Source organism: Lampris incognitus, chromosome 19, assembly GCF_029633865.1.
Source record: "Lampris incognitus isolate fLamInc1 chromosome 19, fLamInc1.hap2, whole genome shotgun sequence".
NCBI lineage: Eukaryota > Metazoa > Chordata > Actinopteri > Lampriformes > Lampridae > Lampris > Lampris incognitus.
Window position 1 is genome coordinate 38290918 of NC_079229.1, and position 11482 is coordinate 38302399.

General features: G+C 50.2%; 1 protein-coding gene across 1 annotated transcript in view; it reads right to left on the reverse strand.

Moving 5' to 3' along the window:
• Window positions 1-1576: 1576 nt before the first annotated feature.
• chodl (chondrolectin) overlaps window positions 1577-11482 on the reverse strand; it is a 40299-nt gene continuing 30393 nt past the window's right edge. The window contains exons 4-8 of the mRNA XM_056299777.1: window positions 9195-9352; window positions 8891-8941; window positions 8364-8444; window positions 3676-3772; window positions 1577-1658 (exon numbers count right to left, since the gene is read on the reverse strand). Of these exons, the coding sequence (XP_056155752.1) occupies window positions 1577-1658; window positions 3676-3772; window positions 8364-8444; window positions 8891-8941; window positions 9195-9352 (469 nt within the window). The remainder of the gene's footprint in view (window positions 1659-3675; window positions 3773-8363; window positions 8445-8890; window positions 8942-9194; window positions 9353-11482) is intronic.

Here is an 11482-nt window from a genome sequence, read left to right on the forward strand (position 1 = left end):
ACAGAGAGGGGGAGAGAGACAGACAGAGAGAGACACAGACAGACCGACAGAGAGTGAGAGAGACAGACAGAGAGAGACACAGACAGACCGACAGAGTGAGAGAGACAGACAGAGAGGGGGAGAGACAGACAGAGAGAGACACAGACAGAGGGGGAGAGACAGAGAGGGGGAGAGAGACAGACAGAGAGAGACACAGACAGACCGACAGAGAGTGAGAGAGACAGACAGAGAGAGACACAGACAGACCGACAGAGTGAGAGAGACAGACAGAGAGGGGGAGAGACAGACAGAGAGAGACACAGACAGAGGGGGAGAGACAGATAGGGGGAGAGAGACAGACAGAGAGAGACACAGACAGACCGACAGAGAGTGAGAGAGACAGACAGAGAGAGACACAGACAGACCGACAGAGAGTGAGAGAGACAGAGAGGGGGAGAGAGACAGACAGAGAGAGACACAGACAGACCGACAGAGAGTGAGAGAGACAGACAGAGAGAGACACAGACAGAGGGGGAGAGACAGAGAGGGGGAGAGACAGACAGAGAGGGGGAGAGAGACAGACAGACCGACAGAGAGTGAGAGAGACAGACAGAGAGGGGGAGAGAGACAGACAGAGAGAGACACAGACAGAGGGGGAGAGACAGAGAGGGGGAGAGAGACAGACAGAGAGAGACACAGACAGACCGACAGAGAGTGAGAGAGACAGACAGAGAGAGACACAGACAGACCGACAGAGTGAGAGAGACAGACAGAGAGGGGGAGAGACAGACAGAGAGAGACACAGACAGAGGGGGAGAGACAGAGAGGGGGAGAGAGACAGACAGAGAGAGACACAGACAGACCGACAGAGTGAGAGAGACAGACAGAGAGGGGGAGAGACAGACAGAGAGAGACACAGACAGAGGGGGAGAGACAGACAGAGAGAGACACAGACAGACCGACAGAGAGTGAGAGAGACAGACAGAGAGAGACACAGACAGACCGACAGAGAGTGAGAGAGACAGAGAGGGGGAGAGAGACAGACAGAGAGAGACACAGACAGACAGACAGAGAGGGGGAGAGACAGACAGAGAGGGGGAGAGAGACAGACAGACCGACAGAGAGTGAGAGAGACAGACAGAGAGGGGGAGAGACAGACAGAGAGGGGGAGAGACAGAAAGAGAGGGGGAGAGACAGACAGAGAGGGGGAGAGAGACAGACAGAGAGAGACACAGACAGACTGACAGAGAGAGACACAGACAGACCGACAGAGGGGGAGAGACAGACAGAGAGGGGGAGAGACAGACAGAGAGAGAGGCGGCCATGCTGCTGTTAGAAACTGAAGTAAAAGGAAGTGGAGCTTGTCTGAGCAGTGTGACGTGTCTGAGGAGAGGGTGGTGACGTCATGAGCCGCTGGAGATCACATGACCCCCCCCCCCCCCCCGTCACAAGTCTCCTCATTCAGAAATGACCTAACATGTCCGAAGTGTTCAACGCATCAGCAAGTTCCCATTGACGATAATAGGGCACAGGTTGGACGACGCCGTCTCTCCGTCGGCGGTGATGTCATCATGACGTCAGCGGCCATCATGAATATTCACACTTCCATGCTGTCAACCTTAGGCGTGTTGGAGATCCAGAGATTTGACTGGTTGACACTGGTCTTGGTTCGGGGCTTACTACAGGAAGTGGACAAAAAAAGAAGAAACCAAAGCAGGGACAGTGGGCCGTTATCAATTTTCACCATCGTCATCATCACTATCTTCATCACCAGATGCTTCACATGAGTAAGTCTGAAACCAGAGCGATCAGCAAAAGTGTGTGAGTGTGTGTGTGTGTGTGTGTGTGTGTGCGGGGGCGGGTGATTAAAATGGAAATATGAGAATGACCCATGAACACAAAAAAGCTCAAAATATTACCACGTATATTTGTGTAATTCTAGACAAATTTCAAAGTAGTGTAACGATCACGGATGACTAGACTTGCTAGCCAGCTGGCTAGTCAACTGGCTAGCCAGCCAGCCAACTGGCTAGCTAGCTGGCTAGCTGGCTGGCTAGCGTCGAACTGAGGCGCGGGCCACGAGGGATCGGTGGCTGAGGAACTGGGTGTTTCCGGGGGACACAGCTGGGGAAATCTAGTCAAATCCAGGTCGCCACAGCGTGCACAAATGCACGTGTTACATGTACACGCGCATGTCAGATGATCGATTCTCTCTTCCTCAGGACGCGCACACACACACGCACACACACACACACACACACACACACACACACACACACACACACACACACAGATAGACTGAGCTAAGCGCTGTTATAAATCAGATCTTCTTAAGACATCTCAGTGTTGGCCCTGTCATAATCACTAAGCACACACACACAGACACACACACAGACACAGACACACACACAGACACACACACAGACACACACACAGACACACACACACAGATAGATAGACTGAGCTAAGCGCTGTTATAAATCAGATCTTCTTAAGACATCTCAGTGTTGGCCCTGTCATAATCACTAAGCACACACACGCAGACACACACACAGACACACACACACACAGACACACAGACACACACACAGACACAGACAGACAATGGCTGAGTAAGCAGGAGCCTCCAGTATTTAGTGCCTACACAAGCACACTCCTGGCGTGCACACACACGCACACAAGACTTGTGGGCTCATTTATCAAGGCTGTTGGGTCTGCACTGATTTATTAGTGACTGCTTAGAGAGAGACAGACAGAGACAGAGACAGACAGAGACAGAGACAGACAGAGACGGAGACAGACAGAGGGAGAGAGACAGAGGAGAGAGACGGAGAGACAGAGAGAGAGAGACAGGGAGAGAGAGACAGAGAGACAGAGGGAGAGAGACAGAGAGACAGAGAGAGAGAGACAGGGAGAGAGAGACAGAGAGAGAGAGAGAGAGACAGAGAGAGAGAGAGACAGAGGGAGAGAGAGACAGAGGGAGAGAGACAGAGAGAGATAGAGGGAGAGAGAGACAGAGGGAGAGAGAGACAGAGGGAGAGAGAGACAGAGGGAGAGAGAGACAGAGGGAGACAGAGGGAGAGACAGAGAGAGACGGAGCGAGAGAGGGAGAGAGAGAGAGAGAGGGAGGGAGGGAGGAGGGTCATTATCCTTATCATAGTTATGGTTCGTGTGTCTGAGTGTTCTCATGTGGACAGTGGTGTGTGTGTATAGTGACCATGGCAGTGATAAGGATCATGCTTATGATCCAGTACTGAATCTTTTACTTCCATCATCATGACGAGTCTGCCAGCTAATCATCATCATCATCATTATTATTATTATTATGCTGGAAACTAAACAAAGAAACAACAACAGAACAAGTACGAGAGAGCGCAGAGCCGAGGCTACCGCCCACGGCGCCATCTTGATGACGAGTCATGTCACATGACTTCAAGAATGTCACATGACCTGTGTGCTGGTTTGTTTTGCGTTGTTTGGCACGTGACTGTATGGGTGTCATGTTGAGAATGAGCAGCCCTGGGTATTAATGTAAGGCCAAGGGGACAACAGCTGAAAGCTAGCCAGTTGTCTGAGGCAGAGTTTTTACCTTTTGGGTTAATACATCATGCCTGGAAAAACAAATTCCTAAATGAGATAAACCTGTAGCAGGATGTAAGTGTCAAAATCTACGGCGTTTAGGTGTTTGAGTCCCACCTTCTACAGATCATCTGAAAACAGCAAGTCCCGGTAGCCACCAAGATGAGCAGGAGCAGTGGGATTGTGGGGATGATGACATAAACCAACAGCATCCCTACAGAGAAAGACAACATGGACACAAACAGGAGATTCCTTAAATTAGTATATCAAGTCAGTCAGACGCTTAGGAGTGTGATTCTCAATCACGTCCTCAGATGCTACCAGTACTGCTGGTTTTCTATTCTATTGGGTAGTTGATTGCATTCACTTGTTGTTCCACTTATTCATACTTTATTAATCCATCCATCAGCCGAACCACTTATCCTGCTCTCAGGGTCGCGGGGACGCTGGAGTCTATCCCAGCAGTCATTGGGCGGCAGGTGGGGAGACACCCTGGACAGGCCGCCAGGCCATCACAGGGCCGAGACACACACACACACACACACACACACACACACACACACACACACACACACACACACACACACACACACCTAGGGACAATGTAGTACGGCCGAGTCACCTGACCTAAAGGTCTTTGGACTGTGGGAGGAAACCGGAGCCCCCGGAGGAAACCCACACAGACACGGGGAGAACATGCAAACTCCACACAGAGGACGACCCGGGACCACCCACCAAGGTTGGACTACCCGGGGCTCGAACCCAGGACCTTCTTGCTGTGAGGTGACCGCGCTAGCCACTGCACCACCGTGCCGCCACTTTATTGATCCCCGTGGGGACATTCTTCTGCATTTAACCCACCCTGGCTGTGTAGCTTGGAGCAGTGTGCAACCTCCGTGTAGCGCCCAGGGACCAACTCCACTTCTTCCTTCCATTGCCTTGCTCAGGGGCACAGGCAGGAGTATTAACCCTAACATGCATGTCTTTTTGATGGTGGGAGGTGTTGTGTCCATATACACATAGTGATGCATTGCGTTCTGTTAATGCTATTTACGTTGGAGACCGCTAGGTGGCACTACTATGGTTTATATGTTCCAGGTACTGTGAGTCACGCGTGTGTAGAAGAAGTAAAACGTGTCGATGGAAAAATTGCTAAGTGAAGAACAAGCTCCCCTGTTCCTCTGCGTCGTGTGTTGATGTCTGATACTGAACCAACTACACAAGGAAGTGGCGACGAGGGCGATAGTGACGAAGAGATGGCTTTGCTCTCCTTGCACCCTCCTGCCGTGCTCCTGGAGGGCCCCTGAGGTGAACCGAAAACCGCGTTTGCTGCGTGGAAACGTTGTTGGACAGTTACCTGCTTGCTCTGGGGGAAGTGGCTCCCCTGCCCCGAGAGACCGAGAGCCTTGCTAGTACGTAGTTCTCTGCTGAGGACCAGAGGGGCAGAGAACCTACAGCCCCTTGCCCCTCACGGCTGGTACCTACGAGGGCTCTGTGCAGGCTTTGGGGGCGTAGTTCACCCCCAAACTGAACGCTGTCGCCGAGAGGTACCGCTTTAGGCAACGAACTCAAGCTGTGGGTGAGTCAACGGATCACTATGTGGCAGCGCTGCGCGAGCTCGTGAAGAAATATGAGTTTGGCGATATGGAAAGTGGAACGCTGCATGATCAGATCGTAGAGAAGACAAATAATCCTGGTATACAATGTGAGAGACTGTTAATGGAGGAGGACCTGGCACTTGATAGAGCCTTGGAAGTAGCTGGGCGTACTGCCGCTGCTATAGCCGATGCAGAAGGCATTGCTGATGGTGACACAAAGCACGTCGCCGCCGTTCAAGTGCAAAAGAAGGCGCGCAAGCCAAAGTACAAGACCGTTCAGAAACCGGATGCAACCCACACATGCTGTCGTTGTGGTTCAGCTGACCACCTAGCCAACGATAAATCCTGCCCTGCGAAGGACTGCAAATGTAAAACATGTGGTAAGATGGGGCATTTTTCTAGAGTGTGCAGATCCTCCCAACAGTCTGTTAATGAAGTGACTGTGCCTGACATTACTGTCTTAACTGTTAGTTCTACTACTGAACCAGCTGCTAAACTACTGTGTACTGTTTACAGTGAATATTTTGGTTCAAGTAAGCTAAGTGAACCTAGAATGCAGCTTGTTACATATTCCAGAGAGAAGCTGAATGTGCTAGGATGTCTTAAAGCTGACATTACTTACTATGACAAGAGTGCCTCCACAGACTTTTACATAGTGAAAACAGGGACACCTATACTAGGTATGGACCTGGTGACTGCTCTCCAGCTACACATCAAAGGAGGACAGTTAATACCTGAGACTGCCAATGTCTGTGTGACACTCCACCAAACCGAAGCTCCGCCCACTACCAGCAAACATAAAAGTTAGACTTCAGCTGCGTTTGGATGCGCAAAGGACTTTGTACACAAAGTGAAGGTACGACCAGAAGTGAAGCCGGTACAACAAAAGCTTTGACGCTTACCACTTTCAGTCCGTGATGCCGTTTCCGATGAACTCAAGAACCTGGAGGAAAATGGGATTATTGAGAAAGTTGATGCATCTGAATGGGTATCCCAAATTGTAGTCACTAAGAAGAAGACAGGTGGCATACGCATGTGCGTCGATTTGAGGGACCCTAACAAAGCAGTAGTCGTTGACAGTCATCCCCTTCCACTGATTGAGGACATACTGTCTGAGCTGCGTGGATCTGTCATGTTCTCTACCCTGGATCTCGACTCTGCATACCGTCAACTGAAGCTGCATGAAGAGAGCAGAGGGCTCACCGCTTTCATTACGCATGAAGGCCTGTACCAATACTGTAGAGTTCCTTATGGACTGAGTTCTGCATACATGGCTCTGGGGAAGGAAATTCCTGTTACGCACCGATCATCAAGCACTTGCAACACTCCTGACTACCAAAGGCAATAACTGCACTGGTCTCCGGATAGCCAGATGGTCTGCTCGCCTGGTGGAGTTTGACTATGATGTTGAATACAGAACTGGATCTTTGAACTATGTTGCTGACTGTCTATCTAGACTCCCACTTCCCGAGACAGACACTGCATGTGCAGAGAATGTGGAATCCGTTGCAACCATTCTCACTGATCTGAGTGCTGTGTCTGTGGATGACTTCCAGTTTGAGTGCTGTGCCTGCCCGGTGCTCACAAAAGCCCGTGCAGATACGGAAGGGCTGGCCCTCACGAAAGAATGCAACTGGCCTGACTTACAGCCATTCTTCCTGATCCGCCATGAGCTTGCAGTCATGGATGACTGTATTGTCAGAGGTACTCATCGGTTGCTGGTGCCTGAGTCATTGTAGAAAAGACTCATTAATATCGCTCATGAAACCCACCAAGGCATTGTGTGCACTAAACAACGCCTCAGAGAACTGTATTGGTGGCCCAAAATGGACTCTCAGACAGAGACATTGATTAAGAACTGTACAACCTGCAGACAGAATGATAAGTCGACTGTAACCCACGATGCTCCCCTCCAAACCGTTCCCCTACCAGCTGCTGCCTGGGAAAAGGTTTCCGTGGACGTCGTAGGTCCATTTGAGATAGCACCTGCTGATTGCAGATATGCCATAACACTGGTAGACTACTCTAGTAAATGGCCTGAAGTAGCGTTTGCTCCCCGTGCTGACACAGCTACTGTCATCCAGTTCCTGACCACTGTTTTCTCTCGAGAAGGGAATCCAAAAGAACTGGTCAGTGATAAAGGACCTCAATCTCTCTCCTTTGAGTTCTGCGACTTTCTCAAAAAGAGGGAAATCAGACACCTGAGATCTCCACTTTATTATCCAAGAGCCAATGGAGAAGTTGAGAGATTCAGCAGAAGCCTTAAAAGACTGCCTACAGACCACATCAATCCAAAGAGAACCCTGGAAATCATTTCTGAGAATTTACCTGATGGATTACAGAGCAACGCCTCATTCTACGACTGGCGTATCCCCTTAAGAACTGCTCCGTGGTCGACGAATGAGAACAAAGCTACAGGTGATGGAGATGCCTGTACCTCCAAAAGATGGACACGCTGTGCGTGAAAGAGTGAAGCAAAAACAATTGAAGACGAAAGAATACACAGATGCTCACAGACACGCTAAATCAACTGACTTCCAGTCCGGTGACAAAGTACGGATTAGGAAGCCATGGGTTACATACATTATTCAGAGTGTAATACTGTCAGTTCTAATCTAAGGTACTAGAAGTATTCTTTGTTCAAAGGGGGAAGATGTTGTGTCCATATACATACATAGTGATGCATTGTGTTCTGTTAATGCTATTTAGGTTGGAGACCGCTAGGTGGCACTACTATGCTTTATATGTCCCAGGTACTGTGAGTTATGCATGTGTAGGAGTAGAAGAAGTAAAACGTGTCGATGGAAAAAGTGCTAAGTAAAGTACATGCTCCCCTGTTCCTCTGCTTCGTGTGTTGATGTCTGATACTGAACCAACTACACAACAGGAGGAAACCGGAAAACCCGGAGGAAACCCACGCAGACACGGGGAGAACACGCAAACTCCACACAGAAAGGACCTGGGACGGCCTGGGGTTCGAACCCAGGACCTTCTTGCTATGAAGTCACAGTACTAGCCACTGGGCCACCGTGTTCCCAATCAGCTTCCAATCAAGGAGGTTTTACACCTGGAACAACAGGTGAATGTAATGAACTACCTGGTAGAATAGAAAACCAGCAGTACTGGTGGCATCTGAGGACCTGATTGACACCTGTTGACCTAGACAACTGCTTAACGAGTTAGTAACTTAATTAGCTAATTTGTTACCTGAGGTTCCAGTTATAATTACATCTGGACTGTCTTCCTTTACTCCAGGGTATGGGACTTTGACCGTCTCTACTGTCGCCTCTGGAACGACACAACGAACCTTTTTTCAGTCATTAATGTGCTCTGACAGGTGGGTCGTGCAACTCAGGGAACTCCTGTTGATTTGAAAGACTTCTCTGCCATTTTTACGTTTACTTGAGCCCGCCCCCAACTCTCGCTGATTGGGTAGTCACTTTGAGTTATTTGACTGGCTTGCCGTTCTTACCAATGAAGAAAATGGAAGCCTATTCTATTTCTCTTTCACTGACTGCAACGCTGCGCCCAGTGACACAGCAGTCATTTCCCCGAAACAAGGGTTCGAATGAAAGGACCAACTCGTTTCTTGTGTAGATGATTTGTCAGTTACTTGATGAAAACTGTCCTCCTCTAGACAGACAGGTGTCATTTGAAATGGTAGAGATTTGTTTCATTTTAAAATTAGTACACTTTGATACTGACAACAAACCAATCAGGAAGTTCCTGCTCACCTGGGCCGCGCCCTCCTGGCCTCCTTGCCTGCTTTTTGACAAGGTGGCTCTCTGAAAGAGAGAAAGACAAGAAGAAAGAAAGAAAGAGGTGTCAAAGAGGTGTCTGTGAGTTGGATCCGCTGTTGAATGTGTGGAAGAAGGCGTTGACTAAATGAGGAAGTAAACACGCAGGTTCAGCGGAAGGGAGGACACGGCTGGGGAAGGAAGGAGGACTGTGTAACATCACTTGCTTTGTGTCGACAGGGAAATGCAGAACTTGGTATTTAATGCAGAACTTGGTATTTAATGCAGTAAATAATGTCACCTGGTTCATATTTGCAGATGAAGTTGTGTTTCATGTTACAGCGGTCATCGTTCCATTGGTAGAGATAGGCTCCGCCCAAACCAGGAAGTGCAGTAGGCTGATGGTACATAACCACACAGGCCTCTCCACCACAGGACGGCTCATCAAAATACCAGTTCCTACAACACACACACACACACACACACCATATAGTACAGCAGGGGTTTTCGGCGTGTGAGAGAGTGGGCCTCCAGACAACACCACGTCACCGGGGCCCCGCCCATCTTCATGACAGGCATAATAATCATCCATCCATCATCCAAACCGCTTGCCCTGCTGTCAGGGTGGCGGGATGCTGGAGCCTGTCCCAGCAGTCACTGGGCGGCAGGCGGGGAGGCACCCTGGACCCTGGACAGGCCGCCAGGCCATCACGAGGCTCACCCCCCACCCCCCCACACACACCCCCCGCCCCTAGGGACAATTTCGTCCGGCCGATTCAGCTGACCTACATGTCTCTTGTGTCTCTCTGAATGACGTCGTGAGTTGGCTTAGCACGGCGCTCATAGCACAGCTGACTGCTAGCTAGCTAGCTAGCTAGCACAGGGGGGGGGGTGCACGTGGGGCGCGCTTGCAGCATCGGTGGTCTTACAGTTCGGGAGTGTGGCTGCACGCTGCTCGTTGGTAGACGTTAAGGCTCGTGTCAGACGCTGCTCCGGTAGCGCCGCCAACTACCGGACACGACACGTTTGTGGTTCCGCCGGGTAGCCGACGTGGGAGTAGCGCCCCCGGATAGCGCCTCTGGTGGCCTGGAGGAGGCCGGTGGTTCCTCCGCAGTTTGGCGCAGCCATCTTGTGTGAGGGCTTTTGGGGAGGTGTCCGGCAGCCGTGTGGTGCGGTTCCGCGCTGCGGGTCCAGTAAGGACTTCCTTGTACCGAGGAAGGGCAGCGCAGACCTGAGAGTTCGGCTCACCTGTTTTATCCCCGTGCCTGGCGTGGGGGTCCCAACACATCCTTCTTCAGGGGTATAGCTCAGATTTGTTTGCGATTGTTTTTATCTTATTTTACATATATTCTGTTAAAACGTACTTGCTGTTCATAAATGCGTGGTGCTCGGCGCTTGATTTAGTTATGAACATGTAATCTGCAGCATAACAAAAACACGTTGAGGTTGTCAATAGAGACTTTAATTTGTTGTGCTATTACTAGTGTAAACTAGTAATAAGACACATTAGCTCCCAGCTAACGGGTCTGACCCTTTAGCCGAGCGGTTAGTGACGTCACCTTGTGGTGCAGTACACCCGTATCGAATCCCGCACCGGGCAAGAAACTAACCTAATACAATCAATCTTCCGCGTTTTAACAAACATCGATGAAAATGGTTAAGAATTAATATTTGGTCAGTGCCTATTTGTGCATGTTTTTGAGGTTAAAAAAAGAGAAAACACGACACATCCATCACCTTTTAACAAAACACAACAGAGAACATGATGTACATGATGTACATCATGTACATGTAGCGGTGCACAGAGTGACGTCACACATGCGCAATCCGGTGTTACACATTGAATTAAAGTAGAAGAAGATATATTTAGATTCCCGATCGCTACACAGCGTTTTCTGCTGGTTGACGCTAGACCCAACGGGGTGGAGGCACGGAAGTAGACGTGACGTGCCTGGCTGTTGGTTAGGGTTTTGGATTCCCGTGGTTAGCGAGCGTTAACGTTAGCTATCGGCAGCGTTAAGGTCAGCTGTAAGCTAGCGAGCTAAACGTTTCAATGCGTGTCGTTCGTTTCAAGTCAGTGCGCTTCCAGGTTCCGCACTATTGGCCCACGCAACAGCCAATCACGTCTACTTCCGTGCCGACGCCCCGTTGGATGTAGCGTCAACCTGTTCGGCTTCCATCTTGGACACGCAGACAATCTCGTTTTCTGACGAACTCGCGTGAGACTTGCCTTTGACTCCCCCTCCCGTGGCGATACTGACCCCTACTGGCTAGTCACCGGTGCTCCTGCCCAACCGCGACACCACGACTCCCCGTGTACCTTCAGTTTTAACCGAAGGAACACGTTTCTTTTCCCCGTAACCACGCAGGAAACATAAAGACGACTCTTAACGTACATTACATTAAAGAAATCAGAAATTATGCTGTTTTATGACCTACACATGACTTCTCGTCCCGCATACCCAAACCACTGGTGCACGTTGCTGCTGCTTCCCGACACCATGCTGTAACGTGCATGGATAAGGAGACACGCTGGCTGGCCTGGCCTGGCCGCTGGCTGGCCTGGCCTGGCCGCTGGCTGGCCTGGCC